General features: G+C 35.6%; 1 protein-coding gene across 1 annotated transcript; it reads right to left on the reverse strand.

Annotated features, from left to right (window-relative positions):
* Nucleotides 1-2,410: 2,410 nt before the first annotated feature.
* LOC127856091 (uncharacterized protein KIAA1958-like) lies at nucleotides 2,411-3,541 on the reverse strand. Its single transcript, XM_052392083.1, has 3 exons — nucleotides 3,284-3,541; nucleotides 2,821-2,993; nucleotides 2,411-2,664 (listed from the first exon to the last, which is right to left on the reverse strand). Exons 1-3 carry the CDS (start codon nucleotides 3,539-3,541, stop codon nucleotides 2,475-2,477), a joined length of 621 nt encoding a protein of 206 aa, XP_052248043.1. The 3' UTR covers nucleotides 2,411-2,474.
* Nucleotides 3,542-24,705: the final 21,164 nt, after the last annotated feature.

Below are 24,705 nucleotides of genomic sequence, written 5' to 3' on the forward strand. Positions count from 1 at the left end.
TAAACATTGAACGAAACAGAGAAAAAAAACGTCGGAATCCCCCCGGTCCATTTATTTTTATCATGACCTTCAACAAGTCAGGATTCTAAGAATTTTGAAAATTAAATTGTTAATATGACTATAAGGTTTGACGACATTAGCTCGATATGTTTTGCCGCGTTAAAGCGACAACCTCGATTTGCTTGTTTTGACTATGTTTTGCGAGTATAATACTGGTATCACGAAGAAATAGAAAATACATTTCCAACCACATATATCAAAATGTTCGGCAAAATAGCGCCTACAAAATGATATACAAATATTTTGGTTATCTGTACAATTGTTCATATAACTTGGAAATATCATGAAAATTTGCGTTTGGACCAAAATATCATAACTCGCGCATTTGATTTTGTACAAGCCCATAGTATCAGTGTGTGCTCATCGAAATTTCTGTTAGTCTGGTGAAAATGTTATTTAATTCGGACAACTGGTTCTAGAGATATTGCATTTAAACCATGTTCAAAGAAATACAATTTTCTATCGTCGATATGTAAACACCCCTTTAACTTTGGAGGATGAGATTTATTCAAATGACGTTGTTAATTTGCACTAAAAACGAAGGGTCAAATTTACGATTTTCGTGTTGTGATATGGTTTTCTGCCCGTATAACTGCAGCGTTTTACAAAAACATCAAGTATGTTTCACCAAAATGCACAGAAATGAATTCCCCATCGCATGATACAAATATCTCAGTACCATATTGCGAAATGAAAATCTCCGATAGAATACCAGGAGATCACGCATGTTATAGCGGTAGTTTTATACTATTTATAATGCAAATGGTGATATACCGTTATACCAGACTAAATGTTACTTTAAAAAAAAGTAGTCCGCAGCAGGGCTCGAACCAGTGACCCCTTAGTCCTGGAGTAAAAACGCATTAGCCTGCTGGACTATTCTGGCAAGTATAAATGGTTGATGTATTTTAAAACTAGTATAAGCAATCTTTGTAGTTTCACACAATTAAACAACAACAACATAACTCTCCAAATTATTCAATCGTTTCGCGTTGCAACGCTTTCTAATTTTTAAATTGTTAAAAGATGCATATAATGGCTATATTAGACCATGGTAAATGTTCAGTAATACTGTTTCCTAAAAATAACATAACTAAAATGAAAATTTGCAAATCCGATACAACTTTTTTCAATTTTTGTCAATTTACCAAAACTTGAAAAGATCCCTTTAAAGTTAAATGAACCATATCCCAGTAAAAGAGACATTGAGGCGATTGTGGCCAGTTTAGATCCAGTTCAGCCTGCAGTTGCTTGAAAGCTGTTTGCATAAGAGCGGTTTCTGACAATGACATAGAGAATAATAGGTTAGTGTTGATTATAGATCAGGTTTATCATGCGAGGCTTAGAAAACAAAAAGCACGAGCCTTGGCGAGTGCTTTTTCGTTTTCGTGCCGAGCATGATAAACCTGATCTATAATCAACACTAACCTATTATTCTATTTATCCCACTTTTTTATTCAGTAAACCTTTTTATTTTAACAAAATTAGTTTTCATGAGTGTTTGTCGTACTTTGATAATGACTGTAGTGTAACCAAGATCAGTGTATTACTCCGCGTTCCAAAAATAACCGCTGATCAAATTGTCATTTAAAATAATCAGAATATCGTTCTGTGACAAAGAATCATGCATTACTAATAACAATTTTATTCATATTGAATTGCAAATCTAAAAGTTTTATAACATTAATATAACATTTAGTTGTTCAATACAAGGAACTACATTTGTATACAACGTAGCCTAACACCACACACAATTCACTTTCGATGTTCAAACTATCAACTAGAACACGAGGTGCAAAACATTTGCTTCTTTGTTGTAATATGTGGTTATTTCGTGACGAAATAACAATAACAACTTGGATTTAATCTAATTATTCACATTAAAATTTTGAATGTGGAAAGTGGCACCAAAGAATTGTGAGGCAAAGTTGTTCGAACGAGAGAAAGACATTTGCTGGTGAAGTGACTGGGTGGCACGAAAATCAAGATCAACTTGTTCAACGGTAGACAGTGGTTGTGTAGGCTGCATTTCGACCATAATTTCAGTGCATGAAGGTGAACAAGAGGAAGCTGTTTGTTTGTTACATTTACTGGACTGAGCAAGAATGTTGGAACACTTTTGCTGCTGTTCAACAGATATGGTGGAATAATTGGTTATGGACTGAACATTTTTGTGCCCTGTTATGGCCATGATTTCAGTGGGTGGAATGTTTGCATTTCGAAGTTTTTGGACCAGGAATTTGCGAACTGAGTGGTTGGTTATTCTCTTGTGCTCGGGAAAGCCGGCGTCTTTTGCCATGGCCTTCAGCATCTGACCCAGCTTGTTGACACCCAATTGTTGACGCAAGAACCACTGGGATGCAGTGTCAATGGTGCGTGTTGCCAGGTAGAAAGGGTGCTGATCTGAAGAAAAATCAGATGGACGCATATTCGAGTACAGCTTGTAAATTAACACGGGATTTCTTGGTCCAGAAGTGCCGAACATCTTGGGAGACACTTCTTATGTCAGCGATGTTCTCTCCTGTGCGCGTTTTCGTTTGCCGCTCGTTTAACTCGAGATACTCGACACCATTCGAGTCTACACGGAGGCGGACGTCTCCCCACCTAACAAAATACAAGAATCTTAATTTAATGTCAGATATGAACAATAATGAAATACAGCATTTAAGTTGAAGCGGATGTATTTAGTGAATGGGGTGAACAAATAATGAGAAAAATTGATACATATTTTGTGTGTTTGTGTGTAAAAATGTTTCTTACCGCAAATTGTATTGCTCCGTTGTACCTCGCAAGCCAAAATGAAGGCAGTTGTTCAACCAGACTGTATTTAACAAGGCTTTCGGAGACTCCGTGCCAAGGATCCCCTTCTCCCAGAGCAGATCGATGTCGGTATCACTCAGCGGATGGGCCTCCCTAGGACGGTTTCCCATACCCTAAATTGGTGATTTATATTTATTATACTGTTTCATTTAACTTTTCGACTATATTTTTTAATTTAAATTTATTTTTTGAGTATTCTATCTTTCGTAGGCTTACAGTATTACTTTTAATGTGACTTTCAGACTTTTATTTATTAACTGCAACTTTATGTCGACAGGGTATTAGTTTCGAACAGACTACACTTGGGATTTTTTCCCAATTTTGTCATAAATGATACGTTTTCTGTTGAATATGTTATTTTTGCCAAATTTCTTTTAGTTATAACCGTTCATCTCAATTTTACCTGTTTCTTAAGACTTTTTTTCTTTGCATTGTAGGTGTCCCTTGTGAGTGCAAATTGGGCTCCAGTCCCTGTCATGACTGAACATCCATAGCGATGTCGTTTCAGGTACCTGTCAACACTAGCAATGATGCCACGGAGGGAGCTTGGTTCAAAATCTGTGCCATTTGACTTTTTAAGGGACAACAGGAAAGTGGCCAAATACTCATCAAGAAGAGTTGGTTCTATGTGGTGGATTTCTTTTGATTCAGCTTTTGACATAAGAAACCTTTTAAATTTGTTTATGTCAGACAAGGTCTTCGATACAGTCTTTTTATTTTCATTTTGGACAATGAAATCACCAACATCAGTGAGGTTAACATCTAAGAACTCTTTATTCTCATGCAGATCTAAAGTTGGGGGGAAGACATTGCTACTGGATGGTGCGTTACTACTGGGGCTGGTTTCATTTTCAATGGTCAATTCAATTTCATTTGTGAACAAAATAGATGGATCAAACCCATATTGTTCCTGGAACTGGCTTAGTGTTAATTCCACTTCAGTTGCTTGTTGCTCATGTTCATTATTTAATTCATCCCAAGTTAATGAGAAATTGACTTTGTCAAATTCGTCCGACATTTTGAGGGGTTTACGATTTCGCAGACGATTGTGTTCTATAGTCAAAGGGGAGCAACTCGAACTGACTTCTTCAAAGGGGAGCAACAACAACAGAACCTATTTGCAACATAGTGTTAAATTTACATAATACTAGAGGTTTTAATAAAAATAAATGACAAAAAACACGTTTTTTTGCTACTTTTATTTGTTTTAAGGCCATTAAGATTGACAAACATTTGAGATTGTTTTTATTATTGATGAACTTGGCAAATACAGGCGACGAGGTGCGTGGGAAAAAGTAGTCCCGGTTCGGCAGTTGATGACGTCATTTCGTGCCATTGATTATAGCCTTGCCGTTGATTATAGATGAAATTTAATCAACGGGGCTTTAATCAACCGATTTCGGTGTAAAAGTGGGATAAAAATAGTTTAATTGGATACATATTAGACTGCCCTTTTCCTGTGACCTGGCTAATTAAATTCAGAAGCCTGGTAACAGTTTAACATTAATGTTACCAATGTGTCAGACCAGGGCCTGGATTTTTAAATCTAGGACATGCATGGTCAGAAGATGTCATTAAAGATTATACATTTTTTCAAACACATACAAATGCATACAAATATAAATAGTAAAATGCACCAAGTCAGAAGGCATTTGACTTCGGCTGGTGCTTTGGCACACCAGGTGTTTCGGTTGCAATTTTCACAGTGTTTTGCATTTATATATGCAGTCATTTGCATATTTGAAGATTTAATATTGTTTTGCATTTATATATGCAGTCATTTGCATATTTGAAGATTTTATAGTAATAGTTTTATAGTTATTTGACCATTTGAATATTTGTTTAATAGTATATGTCATTTGTATATTTGTTTATTGTTGTAGGGTTTCATGATCTTGTACAGCTACACTTGATGTCTGTTTTCTTGTCAATCTCTGGCAATATGATATTTAGGGGTAACACAATCTTAGTTGTAAATGCAATATTATACAACATATTTACATCACTTATTGTTAAGAGAATCATCAAATACCTTTCCAATATTTCCAATATAAGCAACAATGCTTGTTAAAGATTATTGCATCAACATTACATCCTTCTACAGTTTTGCTGTAACACTTTTTCAATATTCCAATATTGTCAACAATGCATGTAAAAGATTATAACATAACATAAATTAAGTCACAAACAAATTATTCATGTTGAGATCTTAAATGACAGCCTGTTATTGGCATCTTAATCAAAGCTCCCTTTTGATGTTACAACATACTTTGTTGTCATTACCTAATTGTGGGTCAGAGCAAATCTAAACCAAATGTGACCATAACAACAGCAGATGGCAACCAACTCCTATATAAGCCAAACGCAGAATGGATTCAATACCTCTGCTCTATTGCCATCTTGCTGTGTTTTTGTGTCAATAAAGTTCTACAGTTAATGTTGCTCTGACTTACAGGTAAGACATTTATTTTATTTCTACTTTACTTGTATACGTAATATAAGTTCAGTATTTTGTATGTATTACAATTGTTCATTCTACATGCAAGTCTAAATATTTGGTGATTATTTTATATATTAAAATTCTTCAGTTACCTCTTGCTAAAAGCGAGTTATTCCCTAAAGTTTGATGTTTTAGATATTGAATACTTTCAGTTGTAAAATATGTATTGTTAACAATTAATAGCATTTGTTCAAGACCTCTGCTCTATTGCCATCTTGCTGTGTGTTTGTGTCAATAAAGTTCTACAGTTAATGTTGCTCTGACTTACAGTCTTTCATTATCCTGCGCACTTGGGGAAACAACGTGAAAGTAACAAATCGGTCACTCATAAGAAAGAGCACATGCTAACCGAACGTGTGACAGTGGTGAGAATCAGACGATCCCATGAAGAGGACTCCATCAGTGCCAGGACCATATCTACTCAGATCCTTGACAAGGGCAACAGAGGACCAGACCACAGCTGGGACAGCGACAGCCGACCACAGCTCGGATCAAAGACAGCCGTCTACAGCGGGACCAGTCACTGCCTTCCACAGAGGCGAGCACAGCAGTCAACCCAGACCACAGCTCAGACAACCACAATCGACCACAGACAACCTCCACAGCCCGGACCAAACATCTCCCTCCACATTCTAGGGAATGGCAAGATACCAAGGTAGGCCCAGTTTTTACATCGAATTGACTAAGAAATCTTACCGACTAAGGGTTTACTTTGGGAAATTTGTCAAAAGAATCAATCGCATAAATAACCGATAAAATGGGTTAAATTTTATTTATTAAAAATATGTAAAATTCCACAAAAATAGAAAAATTTATGATAGAAAAAGTAAATTATGAATTGAAACTGTATATAGCCTAAATTCAAACAACAATAAAAAAAAACAGGAAAAATGTTATATAAAAAAAGGACAAAGAAACAGTTTTTGTGTACATATTATGTTTACCTGTATTTTAGTGATAGTTTTTTTCAAATATATTGTCAGTTTAATGGTAGGTGTTCCTAACATTTATTAACCATAGTTTAAAAGATCATTTAATTTACTTCATTCTGATAATGGTAGTCTGGTATTAGGATTTGCAGTCTACATGTACTATGATTATGATCATAGTAAGGACCATTTAACTGTAGAATTACGGAATATTATGTTACAAAAAAATGATCTATGATCTTGTAACTTCCAAGAATTCTACAGCATATAAAACGGTCAGGTCGCTATCTTTTGTCAGTGACTCTACCTAAACTTCACGGTAGATGTACTCCAACATGCATAGGTGACAAACCATGTTTGTGTGGAACAACTGATAGGACTTTCACACTGGATCTGCCAGTCATTTTCTGAGGTTGTATTTTTCTCTTTTAGACAGACATTAGACATTATAAGAATGTCTACACTTCCAAATACCAGACATACAAAAATAAACATAACATAGGGAACCTTTTTTTTCAAGATTGGGCGTGTGTTTACGAAAGAGATGTCAATAATTAGTAGTTTTATCATCATAAAGGGGTTGTTTTTAAATTATCAGAGGTTAGATTTCTCGCATTTCCATGTAGGGCCCTACCAAGACAGAAAAGAAGAAACTGAATAGTTGATATATGTAGTGTTTTGTCATTTCACACCTTTTGTATGTGTTTAGTTTTTCTCATTATGTCATTAGTTTGTTAGTAAGTTTGGGTTATAACCTAGGTTTATGTTGATCCTTTAAGATTCTTAATATAGAGTTATCTTGTAACATGACAGTAATCTAATTAAAATTTAATTGTCCCATTTAAACAATTCATTGCCTCCATTTAAAATGATGAAGCTTGCATTTTTGTTAAGATGGCATACCTTTCTTGGTTCAATATTAAACCTCAACCTGAGTTTGTCTTTACAGTGGGTTAATTTTAAAGTAATGACTGATCATCATGAATAAAGTGCTAAGAACTAAGTGCACGGTTCTACAACCCATTCTAGAGACAATAACTCTAAATTAGGCCTAATGTTGTCTATACGGGATTTTTTTTCCTGTTCATTCCATTGTTGGTAACAATCATTTAAATGGAGCTGCAATTGTGCAAGATTTTGAGTAAGAACACTTTGTTAATTACTTAACTTATAACCTTTTTTACAGTCTAGAATGTTCTTTTTCATGTTGTTCTCATGTTGTTGTAAATATTGCCTAACCTCATCATATAGTCATCATTTTAAATTGTTCATTTAACTTGATACTTCACAGTTTCTTTGATTTGTTTACAATGCAGGAGCATTGGTTTCACAGCGCAGGGGAAGATTTCACAGTGTTTTGCATTTATATATGCAGTCATTTGCATATTTGAAGATTTTATATTGTTTTGCATTTATATATGCAGTCATTTGCATATTTGAAGATTTTATAGTAATAGTTTTATAGTTATTTGACCATTTCAATATTTGTTTAATAGTATATGTCATTTGTATATTTGTTTATTGTTGTAGGGTTTCATGATCTTGTACAGCTACACTTGATGTCTGTTTTCTTGTCAATCTCTGGCAATATGATATTTAGGGGTAACACAATCTTAGTTGTAAATGCAATATTATACAACATATTTACATCACTTATTGTTAAGAGAATCATCAAATACCTTTCCAATATTTCCAATATAAGCAACAATGCTTGTTAAAGATTATTGCATCAACATTACATCCTTCTACAGTTTTGCTGTAACACTTTTTCAATATTCCAATATTGTCAACAATGCATGTAAAAGATTATAACATAACATAAATTAAGTCACAAACAAATTATTCATGTTGAGATCTTAAATGACAGCCTGTTATTGGCATCTTAATCAAAGCTCCCTTTTGATGTTACAACATACTTTGTTGCCATTACCTAATTGTGGGTCAGAGCAAATCTAAACCAAATGTGACCATAACAACAGCAGATGGCAACCAACTCCTATATAAGCCAAACGCAGAATGGATTCAATACCTCTGCTCTATTGCCATCTTGCTGTGTGTTTGTGTCAATAAAGTTCTACAGTTAATGTTGCTCTGACTTACAGGTAAGACATTTATTTTATTTCTACTTTACTTGTATACGTAATATAAGTTCAGTATTTTGTATGTATTACAATTGTTCATTCTACATGCAAGTCTAAATATTTGGTGATTATTTTATATATTAAAATTCTTCAGTTACCTCTTGCTAAGAGCGAGTTATTCCCTAAAGTTTGATGTTTTAGATATTGAATACTTTCAGTTGTAAAATATGTATTGTTAACAATTAATAGCATTTGTTCAAGACCTCTGCTCTATTGCCATCTTGCTGTGTGTTTGTGTCAATAAAGTTCTACAGTTAATGTTGCTCTGACTTACAGTCTTTCATTATCCTGCGCACTTGGGGAAACAACGTGAAAGTAACAAATCGGTCACTCATAAGAAAGAGCACACGCTAACCGAACGTGTGACACAATAGTTTGATGGACTCACTACTTGGATGTGTAGTTACATTATTTACAGTATATCAAACAGTATTAAGCATGAACCAATGATTTTTTCAAACATAAATTATTGATGTGAAATGCTTGAAGGAATAATATTTAAGGTTTAAGAAGGCATTTTCTTTTGGTTTAAAGGATATCTTTGAAAATTATATTGTTCATGATTTTTTTGGCAACAAGGGGTAATGCATTTTTAAAAAATGTGATTAATTTTCTGACAAAAAACTGGTACCATGAGTTGCATGAAACAATAATTTTTTTAAACATTTGTAATTGATGAAAAATGATTGCAAAAATAATATCTAAGGTCATATAAATCATTTTTATGCCCCCCTTCGAAGAAGAGGGGGTTTATTGCTTTGCACATGTCGGTCGGTCTGTTGGTCTGTCGCTCCGTCCACCAGGTGGTTTTCCGGATGATAACTCAAGATCGCTTGGGCCTAGGATCATGAAACTTCATAGGTACATTGATCATGACTCGCAGATGACCCCTATTGATTTTCAGGTCACTAGGTCAAAGGTCAAGGTCACATTGACAAAAAACATATTCACACAATGGCTGTCACTACAACGGAGAGCCCATATGGGGGGCATGCATGTTTTACAAACAGCCCTTGTTTATTTTATTTTAATAGGTTACTCTGAAAATTCTATTTTTCATGATTTTTTTTTGCAACAAGGTGTTATGAAATTAAAAAAATGTTACAGGATTTTTAGAACAAAACTGTACTATGATAATACTATGATGCACTTCGCCAAAACATTTATAATTATATTGTTTATTCTTGAAAATGTATTTCCCCTATTCACTAAAAATAAAACTTTTGATCAGAAAATTCATATATACTGATGTTTACTTTTATTTTCAAGAATCATGATGCCTCTTTACATGTAGTTGTATTTAGCCACAAGTTCTTGTCAGCTACTTAAGAGTTATATGTTGCCTTTCTTTTACTAAATGCAAAATAATTCTACACTTTGAGACATTCATAAAATATTTTATGTCTTTACAACACCGACAGGCTAATAAATTTATATATCAAGTACTTCCATACTAACAGGACCATTCTAGGCGGGCAAGCTACAAACCTTGATTTGTTCATATCTTCCTATCAATCTGTTATATGTGTTATGAGTCATTCGTTCGGAGAACATTTAATGTTTGTTATAACTTTTAAATAATTCAATGTTCAAAGTGATATTGTTATTGACCGATAAACCAACATACTGATTAAAAGGGAATATTTTATTAATTATTTGCATTTTATCTTACATGAGAAATATTTGCCTAAACGTTTTTCAAACTATAGAGAAATCTATATACAATTAATAATTGACGACGTTTAACAAAAAAAAGAAATAGTAAAATGGTTTCCGGATGATAACTCAAGAACGCTTATGCCTAGGATCATGAAACTTCATAGGTACATTGATCATGACTCGAAGATGACCCCTATTAATTTTCTGGTCACTAGGTCAAAGGTCAAGGTCACAGTGACCCGAAATAGTAAAATGGTGTCCGGATGATAACTCAAGAACGCTTATGCCTAGGATCATGAAACTTGATAGGTAGATTGATCATGACTCGCAGTTGACCACTATTGATTTTCAGGTCACTATATCAAACGTCAAGGTCATGGTGACCTGAAATAGTGAAATGGTTTCCTGATAAAAACTCAAGAACACTTATGCCTAGGATCATGAAACTTCATGTGTACATTGATCATGACTCGCAGATGACCACTATTGATTTTGAGGTCACTAGGTCAAGGTCACGGTGACCCGAAATAGTTAAATGGTTTCCAGATGATAACTCAAGAACGCTTATGTCTAGGATCATGAAACTTCATAGGTTCATTGATCATGACATCGCAGATGAACCCTATTGATTTTCAGGTCACTAGGTCAAAGGTCAATTTCACCTGAAATAGTAAAATGGTTTCTGGATGGTAACTCAGAACGCTTATGCCTAGGATCATGAAATTTCATAGATACATTGATCATGACTCGCATAATTATGACCCCATTTGAGGTCACTAGGTCAAAAGTCAAGGTCATGGTGACCCGAAATAGTTAAATGGTTTCCGGATGATAACTCAAGAACACTTATGCCTAGGATCATGAAACTTCACAAATACATTAATCATGACTCGCAGATGATCCCTATTTAATTTCAGGTCACTATGTCAAAGGTAAGGTCACGATGACCCCAAATAGTAAAATGGTTTCAGGATGATAACTCAAGAACGTTTATGCCTAGGATCATGAAACTATATAGGTACATTGATCATGACTCGAAAATGACCCCTAATGATTTTCAGGTCACTATGTCAAAGGTCAAGGTCACAGTGACTCAAATTTGAAAAATGGTTTCCAAATGATAAGTCAAGAATGCTTACGCCTATGATCATGAAACTTCTTAGGTACATTGATCATGACTCGCAGATGACCCCTATTGAGTTAAAGGTCACTAGGTCAAAGGTCACTGTGACTTGACTCAGTAAAATGGTTTCCGGATGATAACACAAGAAAGCTTACGCCTAGGATCATGAAACTTCATAGGTACATTGACCATGACTCGCAGATGACCCCTATTGATGTTCAGGTCATTAGGTCAAGGTTACAGTGAGTTAAAACAGTTTAATGATTTCCGTGTGATAACTCAAGAATGCTTACGTCTAGGATCATGAAAATTCATAGGTACATTGATCATGACTTGCAGGTTACCCCTATTGATGTTTAGGTCACTAGGTCAAAGGTCAAGGTCAAAGTGACTCAAAGCAGTAAAATAGTATCCAGATGATATCTCAAAAATGCTTACGCCTTGGACCATTAAACCTATAGGTACATTGATCATGACCGGTAAATAACCCTTATTGATTTTCATATCACTTGGTCAAAGGTCAAGGTCACAGTGACTCATAACAGTAAAAAGGTTTCCTGATGATAACTAAAGAAAAGCAAGGCCTAGGATCATGAAACTTCATAGGTAAATTGATCATGACTGGAAGATAATCCATATTGATTTTCAGGTTACTTGGTCAAATGCCAAGGTCACAGTTACAAAAAATGTATTCACACAATGGCTACCACTACAACTGACAGCCCATATAGGGGGCATGCATGTTTTACAAACAGCCCTTCTTTGTCTTATGTTGGTAAATGTTCATCTCTGTCAATTCTAGGTTAAGTTTGAAAGTAGGTAATATGTGGTCCAAATTAGCTCAACAAACCAAATCACAGAAAAGGTTAGTGAACACTCCAGAGGTCACATTTTCTTCCAGGTCTTCATGAAAATTGGACAGAATTGAATGTTATCTCGATGAAATAAAGTTTCAGTTTGAAAGTTGGTAGTTTGTCAAAAACTAGGTCATTAGGTTAAAATATAGAAAACTTTATTTACCTTTCTACAGGTCACATTATCTTCTTGATTTTCATGAAAATTGCTTACAATGATCTTAATCAAATCAAAAGCTGAATTTGCAAGTTGGTCCTGGCAGGCTAAAGCTAGGTTACAACTTAGTCAAATCATACACAAGTTTTTGACACTGTCAAATCATACACAAGTTTTTGACACTATAGAAGGAGTTTTGGGTGAGGAATACAGGTCTATCTTGTTTTAGAACAGCCTGTAGTAAGAAAGGGAAGGTATTGTATTTGTTTCAAAAGTAACATTTTATTGTTATTGGAAGTAACTGAGCAATTATATGATGTCAAAGTTTTGGTTATTTTGCTCACTTGTTATGATGTGACAAGGTGAGCTTTTGTTATCACTCTTTGTTGTATTTTATCCAAAGTTTATTGTGAACACATAAGATAATTTGGGTGTCACCTCTTTGCCAGATTCTTATGAAACTTACCTCTATGTCATTTTTGTTTTCATATTTTATAAAAAAATTAGGGAACTAGGTCAAATATAAGAAAAGGTCTGTTAATAGTTTAATGGTCACATTCTCTCTCTCTGATCCACTTGTAAATTGGTTAGAACATTATTTTAAATGATTTCAAAGTCAAGCATGAAAGTAGCATAGTTAACATTTAGGTCATAAGGTCTAGTCTCAGTGATTAACAGGTCACGTTCCAAAGTGGGTCATGTGCTTCCAAGCAGTTGATCAATAACTAAAATCATTAAAATCTATGTTAAAACTTACATTTTTTACCTGATCTTCATGGCAGTTGATCAGAATGTTCAAATAAATAAAAGTAGGATCTTGGTAACAAGACTCAACTAGATTGGATAGACGCAAATAGTTTGTTCATACTCACAATGCCTTTTTTTCTAGATCTTCATGAAAAATTAGTTAACACCACTAGGAAACAATCTGTTTCAGGTGAGCCACATTGTGCTAATAAAGCTATCTATGTATAGTATAGATTGTTACAAAACCTTGTTTATCAATAACAAAAATTAAAAAAAATGGCTTTCTAAAACTTGTAGTCTTGGATGAAATATTCATCAATTTGTAATCTACGACAATCTTTTGAGAAGAAAAACAAAGTTCGATTATTATTATACCCCAACATACTGTGATTGGGGGCTAGCACAGGAATTCTCAATTATGTTCCTCGAAAAATAATGGGTTAGCATATTGTTGCTGTTTTATCCAGTTGTCTGGACCATTTCTCCCAAAAGAATTTTAAGTTCAAATATGAGATATTTAGGTAAATAAATTTCATTGAACTGATTGAAGGGATGCAGTGTCCAAGAACGAAAACGATTGCACCACAACCATTAACTATTGGTCTGCGGATAAATGACAAGCAATAAAAATTACACAATTGCGGTGATGTAGATTAACTTTAATGGATGCTTATTTATGTTATGCTTTCCGGTGATTTATACAAAAATATCAGTGAAATAAACTGGTATTTCACTTTTTTAAACAGTGAAAAATAACAGTGAAAATATCGATATTTTTCGCATTTTTTCTGGGAAAATCGATATGCCACCGAATCCAACAAATATCTTCTATATATTCATCCTCTTCAAAAGCATCGTCAAACCAGTAGTTTCAGTACTTTGATTTTGTTAATGCAGCTACACCAGCTCAGGCCCTCAACGTGCTGATAGGCCTGTCAATCCCTTTCCAGACAGGCTAGCCCATTCAGACAGTCCATCCAGATACTTAAGCCCATCCAGCAAAGCAAGCCTTTCAAGGAATTATGAATACAGAAAATGTAGTAAATAAATGATTTTTCGGCGTAAGCTGTATTAAGCAAGCTTTTCACCCTGACTTGACCTTTGTAAGTGTCCAATAATACTCAAATAAAATTTCCCGCGGCTAGGTACGAATGAATACACTTCATTTATTCCATTGGCTGATTTGAGTATAACACCAGAACATTGGAAACATATCCGCGTCTTTGTAACACTGTTTTACTGCATGAAACAATTTTATCTCTAATTAAAAGGCTCAATAGATAGAACAGTTTTACAATCAATTTTCGACATAAATACAGTTTGTGCGTTCACCTTTTATTTTCAGAGAATTACCAGCGCAAAAGCGTTTATACTAAAGGCTATATTCTCATATTTAGTACTTACTTGCATTGCATTTCAACCCGCGAGGTTTCGGGTCAATTCGCGGCCATTTGTGAAAGTCATAGTTTTTATACAGTTCATCACCGGAGTTCGCAGAAGGGGTTGCGATCAATGTTTTACACCGGTCTTACTGACAATAACGTAGTGACTGTAATGCATTGCATTCCAATCCGCAAGGTATCAAGGTCAGTTTGCGGTCAGTTGCAGAAATCTTTATATAAACGCCGTCTCGTAAACTTTGTGCACTTAAAGTCTGTTTTGATCAGAAAGATACTAAATAAAGATATTCGGCGATATTATTATCAATCATCGATTTTTAATCTGGTTTCAACATTTGCATGATAAGGACCAATTTTGATAAAATTAATTAGAAATATTTATCCAATTAGACCAGTTTATTAAGCATGAGCACAATAATTCACTATACTATAATTATGCAATTAAATAAGATTCGAGTATTGCCGGCTGACCTATATGCACTCGTTTATGTTCATGTTTCTTGTGTTTTTCTATTCTGTAAATATAGATATCTGAGTAATAATATCACATAAAGCAAAATAAGCCACGAAATCTGGCGCAACACCCCGTAATTGATTTGCTTATGATGTAGCTAAGAACTGCGCAGAAAAAAGGCATCCGCTACTTTTTATCTCATAGAGATAACTTTTGATCGTTCATAAACATCGACCACAATCAACGCCGTATATCTTTTTCGGCGTAAGCTGCATAAGCCAGCTTTTCACCTTAGCCTGACCTTTGTAAGTGCCCAATAAAATTCCAATAAAATTTCCCGCGGCTAGGTACGAATGAATACACTTCATTTATTCCATTGGCTGATTTGAGTATACCACCAGAACATTGGAAACATATCCGCGTCTTTTTAACACTGTTTTACTGTATGAAACAATTTTATCTCGAATGAAAAGGCTTAATAGATAGAACAGTTTTACACTCAATTCTCGACATCAATACAGTTTGTGCGTACACCTTTTATTTTCAGAGTATTACCAGCGCAAGAGCCTTTATACTTAAAAGGCTATGTTCTCATATTTAGTACTTACTTCCTTATTCCTGTCAACATGTTAACATGTAAAAGTATAAAGAGCAATGGAAGCGAGGCCTCACTTTAAAGCATTGCATTTCAACCCGCGAGGTATATCGGGTCAATACGCGGACATTCAGAGTTTATATACAGGTCATCACCGGAGTTGGCGGCCAGTAAAATAATCGTTATATAATAAAGACGCTATCCGTGAACTAGGTGACCTGGAATTTTCTTTAGACCAGAAATATGTTAAATGAAGATATTCAGCAATATAATTATGGTATGTAAATAATAGATTCTTAATGTGTTTTCAACAATACAATGATAAATATTATTGTTGATAAATTTAACAATAATTATTCGTCCATATTGCCTAATGTACTAAAGTGATATTATGAGCATGTAACAGTTTATAGGTGTCTATCGCAACCGTTGATTATTTTTTATGTTTCTACTTCATATTCACTTATATTAATTAATGCAGCATCATCATACTAAAACAATATACCAGAAAGAGAAAAATAATGCATTTGAATATCAACCGTACTTTCGTTTGACAACTAATCATGCGTTTACGAGTTGAACCTAAATTTAGTTTTAGTGCAGATTTGTTCATACGACACAAAGACACGAAATTGTTTTACGGATCATTTCAGCTTACAGGACTGGGTGGGTCACGTAAGAATATCGAATATAAAATATATTTTTATAAACAACTGGTAGCAAGGTGAGTTTTCAGCTCAATTCAACAGTGCAAAATGCCCATAATATTACTTTAAGCATTAGCACGATGATAATTGATACTGTTAATAATCGAATCAAATAGCAATGCCCGACAAACCACTAAAACAGGTTTGTTCGAAGAACGCGCCTATAAATACGGATACTTCTCGTGTGGCCGGTTGACTCATATGTTTAAATTTCACTTCCATTCTTCTTTTGGTTTTCTGTTTTGTATCTATAGGTTTATGACCAGCAATTTGTTATAATGTAAAATAAGCCGCGAAAACTCCCCGTAACATCCCGTACTGCGTGTGATGCAGCTAAGAACTGCACAGAAAAAGACATTCGCTATCCTTGATCTCATTCATTAAACTATTTACGCCGTATATCTTTTTTAAAGATATTTCTTGTTTAAAGATATTTCTTGTTATTAGTTAACAAATATTTTATAATCAGCTTCCATGTTCACACTGGGTCGTTATTGATCAGCAAGGAGGAAAAGTAGGAAAAAATAGGAACTACTTTTGCAAGAAAAGTAGGAAAAAAGTAGGAAAAAGTAGGAACTTTTCCCTCATAAGTAGGAATACATAATACTAATTTTTTAGACACAGGTCCAGGAAACATAGCTTGAAACAGAGCAGGAGTGCCATCACATGTTCTGTATGGATACCCACTTGAAGCTACCTTAAGGGCAGGCATGGCGAAATTAGAAAAAATCTGCCGGTCATCCGGACAGGCATTTCAGAAAATGTGCCGGTCCGGAGAAAATTTAGCCGGACCGTAAAGCAACAACAACTTAACTAGAAAATTCAAAAATGGCAGCGATCACATCTTGATCTCTTTATTCAACCGGCCGTTAAATTGATTTTAATCGCTTAGAGGTTACACTGGCAGCTAATTGGTGTTAATCGGTTGTGTAATGTCAATCATGTTGTGAAAAATTCGCGTGTCAGTTTTTATTACATGTATTCCCTATTAGAACGGTTCGGTGCGATAATTTCAATAACGTATGTGCAAGCCGAATAATTATCAAATTAAAGTTATTCGAAACGATTTAAACATTCTTACTTTAATATGATTGCAGTTTGGAGCGGCTGTTAAAATATACTGCGCACAGTACAAAACACGTTACCTGACATTTAATGATTAAGGCATTTCATTTTTCAGAACGTTTACTAGTAATTAATTAAATAAAAAAGACGATTTATTTACATGCTAACGCAGTGTAATTGTTAACAGAGATTCATTTTCATTTTTGACCAGTATCAGAAAGTCCGCGGGAAGCACGTTTTTTTACATGGCACTGCATATGATGCAATAAAAACATTTCTTTGTACATGTATCGTATTGCATTCAATCTAAATTTAAATTCGCTCGTCCAATGAAAGCTCTGCCCCATAATGCACTGTACTCTTTACACTTATGAAAAATGGCGTATGCATATGGTTGTGTTGATCACGATACCATATTTTATTGTCCTTATCCTACTCGAAAAATATGTAAAAGCTATCAAGATCTTTTTTGTTAGAACGCAGTTGGCGATTTTGCAAACGAGTTTAAAGTAGGTGTTGTGTTACAAGTTGGATTTGCTAATTGTTCGTAACAAACCTACAGCAAACATCAAAACAACGAGCGATTTCATTTTCATGATGTAGTAAGCGATTTGCTCTTCGAATTTTCAACTTGAAAAAAAAAGATTTGTTTGCAATCATTTCACATTTTGCCGGTCACCAGGACCGACATTCTTGTTAAACCTGCCGGACCAAATTGAAATCTGCCGGTCAGGACCGGCGGACCGGCAATTTCGCCAAGCCTGTAAGGGCCCAGAAGATTTCAGCCTTTTGTATCTGTTCCTTGTGTGATGGTTGTACTTGCATACAGATAGATTTATCCCCACCACCCTGAGAGCTGCTTGGCTTTGGGGCACTTCCACGCTTTTGTCAATAATCATGCATGTATTTCATGTTTTCCTTGTGTTTTTATCCATTTGCATGACTTATCAGTTGATTAGCACCAGAATTACAACAAGATGGACTTCATTTAGACAGTAAAATATCTTGCAAACTCATTGCTGGTATCTCTCTTGCACCATGATCCAAGTGTTTTTCCACTGTTGTCCAACTTCTCCATCCATGAAGGGTTAAACTTTGTTTTCCCACTAGGCATTTTAGCACTTAGTGTATCTATGATAATTAAGTTTCAAGCAAAGCTACCCTGATAAAGAAGTATAATAAGATGCTGTTCATTTTGGTGTCTCATCAAATAATTAAGTGGTTTGAGGTCTTCTGTGTATGGATATAAAAATGGTAATATATTGTGCATGTTATATCCTTATGCAGAAGACCAAATTTATTTAGTGATACACCAACTTGTTGTACAAGATTAATACTAGTATATAAAGCAGTGTCAATGCTCTGCTACAGCTACATTGTGAAACCTTTAAATTGACAATAGGGTGCAGTTATAATAACTTAAGTTACATTCAAAATAACTGGTCATTGCAGAGCAGATTATGCAACTGGAGATAGGACCTTATCACCTGACATCTTTTATGACATCATTGATTGGGCAATGAAACAGTTGCACTACATTGTTTATTCCAGTTTCAAATAATGGTTTTTACATTATTGATTACTTCGCCGGAGTGTAATAATGCCGTTAAATAATTTTATTACTACGCTGTAACACCTTGAAGTTACCTCACTAGCTATGGCATCATTAGACAAGAATTGTGTTTGTCAGAAACATAATGCCCACTATTGCGCCGCTTTGAAATAAAATTTCAATATATCATTTGGCAGGTTTAGAAAATATCTCCCTTTTAAAGCTTATTACTTCCCTTGGATTGTACTTTTTTACTTTTGACCTTGAAGGATGACCTTCACCTTTCACCACTCAAAATGTTCAGCTCCATGATATACACATGCATGCCAAATATCAAGTTGCTATCTTCAATATTGCAAAAGTTATGGCCCATATTAAAGTTTTCGGACAGACACACAGACAGACAGACAGACAGACAAACGGACTGACAGAACAACTGCTATATGAAATTTTATGAAAAAGAAAAAAAAACAAACTGCTATATGCCACCCTACCGGGAGCATAAAAATGTATCGGGACATTTAGGCTCTGTGCATTTATCTTTAATTACTAAACATGATGTACCTATGATATCAATAGAACATCATATCTGTTGTCATGTAATACAGAATTTATTACATTATATTTGTAAATGATGAAAACTCAGCAAAGTATCAGTTTTATCTTTTTCCAATAACTTGTGTAATAAATTCCATATTTCATAACCACTCATACAATACATGGTATCTCTATATCTCTACATTCCAAACAGCAGTATCATGTAAATATGCATAAGGTTTGGTCAAATTGTTGTCAATAGAGACAAAATAAAACTGGAATAAACAATGGGTGCCCTCAGCTCTTGCATCACTGGGAACTGTGTAAGGTATGTGAAGTCTGCAGTGTACAAATGCTAAGGAAGTAAACAAGGCACTATTGTTACTTAAAAAAAATGTCAATATTTTCAAAAGTTACATAAGAAATAAATATTTATGCTTCCTGAAGAGGTGCTAGAAGACAGTCAGCATGGGTTAATTGTCAGGTCTCATCTAGATGAATGCACATTACCATGGATACAGTCATGCCATTGATTCATTCATCCTGCAAGTTTACTAAATAAACTCTTTAAAAAAAAAATTCTCAATTTAAAATGAAAAAGTAGGAATAGTAGGAAGATTTGGTAAAAAAAAGGAAAAAGTAGGATCCTGATGAAAAAGTAGGAAATAGTAGGAAAAAGTAGGAAAAAGTTTGACCGCTTGACAGCCTGCCATTAACAAAAGCACCGCCTTGCGGGTGCAGACCTCTCATCTATTTTCTTTTTAAAGGTGAAGGGACTCTCAATTTCAATCACAAAGGAGGGAGAGGTGGAGTGAAGAGTGTTGTATAGTGTGGGGATGTGGACATTTATTACATTATCTTCCAAAAATGCATAAAAAATGCAAAAAAATGCACACAAAAAAAATCAGGGGTGGGGGGAGTTCTTGGGTGCAATTGTTGGACGGTATTTCAAAAATAAAAAAATAAAAATTATTATTTGTGTTTAAAAAAATAATAATTGGGGGGGTGGGGTATAGTGTAAGGGTGTGGTGGTCATTTGTGAGATGATCTTAAAAAAAACAAACAAGGGCTGTTTGTAAAACATGCCCCCATATGGGCTCTCCATTGTAGTGACAGCCATTGTGTGAATATGGTTTTTGTCACTGTGACCTTGACCTTTGACCTAGTGACCTGAAAATCAATAGGGGTCATCTGCCAGTCATTGTACCTATGAAGTTTCATGATCCTAGCCATAAGCGTTCTTGAGTTATCATCCGGAAACCATTTTACTATTTTGGGTCACATTGACCTTGACCTTTGACCTAGTGACCTGAAAATCAATAGGGGTCATCTGCGAGTCATGATCAATCTACCTATCAAGTTTCATGATCTTAGGAATAAGCGTGCTTGAGTTATCATCCAGAAACCATTTTACTATTTCGGGTCACCGTGACCTTGACCTTTGACCTAGTGACCTGAAAATCAAAAGGGGTCATCTGCGAGTCATGATCAATGTACATATGAAGTTTCATGATCCTAGGCGTAAGCTTTCTTGTGTTATCATCCGGAAAACAAAGAGGTGTTGCTTAGTGTGAAGGTGAAAAGAGAAAAACAACAATTGATGAATGAACCAAGTGAGGCAGGGAATTTTTTTAGAAAAAGGGGAAGACGCTGGACGCTGGGTAAAAGGGGAAAATCGAGCGCGAAAGAGACATATTTGGGGAAAAAATAAAAACTGTTCATTTCAATGTCTATAATTCGCCTACAGACTTCAGGGTTTTTTTTAGAAAAAGAGGCATGTCTCTGACCTTTTTGTTCTTCAACACATGAACAAGTATGATATTAAAGTCAAAGTCCTAAATAAAGTTGCAGGGGTAGATCTAATAATGGGAAATGTTTTTAACTGGGGCCGGGGAACGATGTCAATATTGTGATTTCAATTTCATGATGAATGGGTTGACGATCAAGATCTGCTACAGTATTGGAAGGTAAAGGTGCGGCAGCTGCTGATTGTCTACTTTCACTTTCACAATAATCTGACAGTATTAATCGATGTTGATTACATGTACCTCCGAATCCTGTTGGGTTTCAACGGTTTTTGATGATTCATTCTTAAAAAATGCGTCAACTCAATTAATATTTTCCGAGTCCGAACGCTTTATTTTGTTCATGTATGAACGCCAATTGTGAGAATTTTTTCTGTTTTAATGTTTATATCTTGGCTTTCACATAACCCGGATGAAAATTCGACTGGTTTCGGGTAATTAATTGACGAAACACCCTTCTCGCCCAAGACCGGAATCCAGTAAATATGATTAGTTGCCCGGTTTCCATGACGTAATTTAAGAGCTATATATAGAATCACTGGGATTCCCAGATTTGAGTGTTCGTCGAGAGTGAGAGAGAGAGAGAGCAAGATCGTTGTACATGGTACAAATTGGATAAGTGTCGACTTCCCAAAAGAATAAAAAACATTTCTTTGAGGGTAAAATATTATATTTTGGTGAAAAATAATATTTTTGGAGGGGAAATGGTAGTTTTAGGGGAAAAATTCTGGTAGGCGAAGACGCTGAATATCGGCGTCACTTTCTTAGTAAAAAAAAAACCTGTGAGGTAGCGCATTCTGCCGAGTTTATGGAGTTGCACAAAGACATGCAAAAACTAATGCAGATACAAATTCAACTAGAAATGGCGCGGCAGAGGCCGACGCGTATCCCCACGCCGAATGTTTGACCTAGAGGTGTGCCCCAGGGTTGGTAATGGGGCCATGCATAGCTGAGATTGACCGTATTGTCATAAGAGAGGTTCAGTATCAATTTGAAGTGAATCGGTGTAGAAATGAAGAAATTATAGTAAAAGGCAATTTTGGGTGGGTGTGGTCTATGTGGGCGGGGCGCCCCAGGGTTGGTAATGGGGCCATGCATAGTTGAGATTGACTGTTTTGTCATAAGAGAAGTTCAATATCAATTTGAAGTGAATCGGCGTAGAAATAAAGAAATTATAGTAAAGGCAATTTTGGGTGGGTGTGGTCTATGTGGGCGGGGCCCCAGGGTTGGTTATGGGGCCATGCATAGTTGAGATTGACCCTAATGTCATAAGAGAAGTTCAGTATCAATTTGAAGTGAATCCGTGTAGAAATGAAAAAATTATAGTAAATGGAATTTTTTGGTGGGTGTGGCCTATGTGGGCGGGCGCCCCAGGGTTGGGATTGGGGCCATGCATAGTTGAGATTGACCCTAATGTCATAACAAAAGTTCAGTATCAATTTGAAGTGAATCCGTGTAGAAATGAAAAAATTATAGTAAATGGAAATTTTTGGTGGGTGTGGCCTATGTGGGCGGGGCGCCCCAGGGTTGGGAATGGGGCCATGCATGGTTGAGATTTACCGTATTGTCATAAGAGAGGTCCAGTATCAATTTGAAGTGAATCGGTGTAGAAATAAAGAAGTAAATGTAAAATAACCTAAAAAAATGAGTGATAATTTCTGACGCGGCCCCACCCCAACCGCTATAACTTTTGACCCAGGGGTCAGATCAAAATTCCAAATAGTGCAGGGTCGCACATATGCTCATAGCTACCATGTGTGTAAGTTTCAAGGTTCTAGTGCTTTTAGTGTAGGAGGAGATAGTGGCCAGGACGGACGGACAGACGGATAACCACAATATCCCCACCTTTTTTTCAAAAAGCGTGGGGATAACAACAAGAAAAACTGATGGAAAGTCAGTTGAACAAAGGTAAACATTCCATGAAGTTACCAAAATTGGAATTAATACCATTCGGAGGAGATAAAACAAAATGGAGTGAATTCTGGGATTCCTTCAAGTGCTCTGTGCATGAAAATAAAACACTTTCAAACAGTGAAAAGTTTAATTACTTAAAGAGCAAGTTATACGGAGAGGCACAACGAGCAGTGTCAGGTCTGACATTATCAGACATTAATTACAAAATAGCCATTGAAATTCTTAGAGATCGATTCGGAAATGTACAAGAGGTTGTCGATTTTCATTACAGTAAATTGATTAATCTACCACCAGCATCGAACAAAACCGGTAGTTTAAGATATCTATTTGATACAGTGAACCAGCATTTACGCAGTTTGGAGGTTTTGGATCAAGATATCAATCAAGCTGTATTTGTGTCGATGATAAGAGCTAAACTCCCAGAGGATGTTCTTGTCCAACTTGAAATACATCATGGTGCAAATAATAAATGGACTATCCCAACGCTCAGAGATTCATTGCAGGAATATATTCTTGCCAGAGAAAGAGCAGAGAAGAAAGGAAAGGAAAATGAGAAAGGAGCTGTTGATTCGTGGCCAATTAATAAAGGATATTAACATAACGTGCCTTCTATCCAGCAATTAACACAGCCGTATAAAAGGCCTCCTATGCAATATTCGTCACAACCGTATAAAGGTACAGATCATGTGCTTACTGCCAATAAACCAAAGTCGTCTCCAATGAGCAAAGATCAACTAAACAAGGGAATGATTGAAAAGGTTGAAAGGTCATCAGTTAATGGTTTGGTTCATTATTTGCCGCATCATGCCGTTATATCACCGCAAAAGACAACCACCAAATTACGAGTCGTATACGACGCTTCAGCACGGACAAAGAAAGAGAATAAAAGCCTGAACGAGTGCATGTATAGAGGTCCGGTAATGTTACAAGACCTTTGTGGAATGTTGTTGCGATTTAGGATGCAATGTATAGCTGTCGTTGCTGACATAGAGTAGGCGTTTCTGCAGATTGGACTGCAACCTAGTCAGCGCGATGTTACTCGATTCCTATGGTTAAAGGACTGTGATAACCCGTCTGTGCTCAAGGAAAACGTTCAGGAATATAGGTTTTGTAGGGTGCCCTTCGAAGTCATTAGTAGTCCGTTCTTACTAGGAGCAGTAGTGGATTTCCACCTAAAGTGTTATAATGACCCAGTAGCTGAAAAACTAAGAAACAACATCTATGTGGATAACTTGATTACCGGAGCAGAAACCACCAGTGAAGCAATAGAATTGTACACAAAGTCTAAATCAATGTTCGCTGATGCTTCAATGAACCTGAGGGAATGGGAAACGAACAGCGATCTTGTGAATGAAATTATTCCTAAAGAAGACAGAGCTGACACTGAAACTGTAAAAGTACTTGGTCACCAATGGAATGTCAAAAAAGACACAATTAATGTAACTGGTCCTAAATTGAAAAGTAATCCACTGGAATGGACTAAACGTTAATTCTGTCTTGAAGAGAGTTGCCTCAGTATTTGATCTGCTTGGATTACTATCACCAGTGCTTTTGCGAGGCAAAATACTCCTTCAATTATTATGGCAGAAACACTTCGACTGGGACGACGAGTTAACAGCTGAGGATAAAGAGAACTGGTCTACAATTTTGTCAGACATTCACAAAATGGAAACGATTCAGATTTCG

This window comes from Dreissena polymorpha, chromosome 13, assembly GCF_020536995.1.
Source record: "Dreissena polymorpha isolate Duluth1 chromosome 13, UMN_Dpol_1.0, whole genome shotgun sequence".
In the NCBI taxonomy this organism is placed as follows: domain Eukaryota; kingdom Metazoa; phylum Mollusca; class Bivalvia; order Myida; family Dreissenidae; genus Dreissena; species Dreissena polymorpha.

Coding starts and splice junctions, on each gene's coding strand:
- LOC127856091 (XM_052392083.1), bottom strand. CDS start 3,541: ATGTCAAAAGCTGAATCAAAAGAAATCCACCACATAGAACCAACTCTT. Junction 2,994..3,283: donor AAAAAAGTCTTAAGAAACAG/GTAAAATTGAGA, acceptor TCACCAATTTAG/GGTATGGGAAACCGTCCTAG. Junction 2,665..2,820: donor ACGGAGCAATACAATTTGCG/GTAAGAAACATT, acceptor GTATTTTGTTAG/GTGGGGAGACGTCCGCCTCC.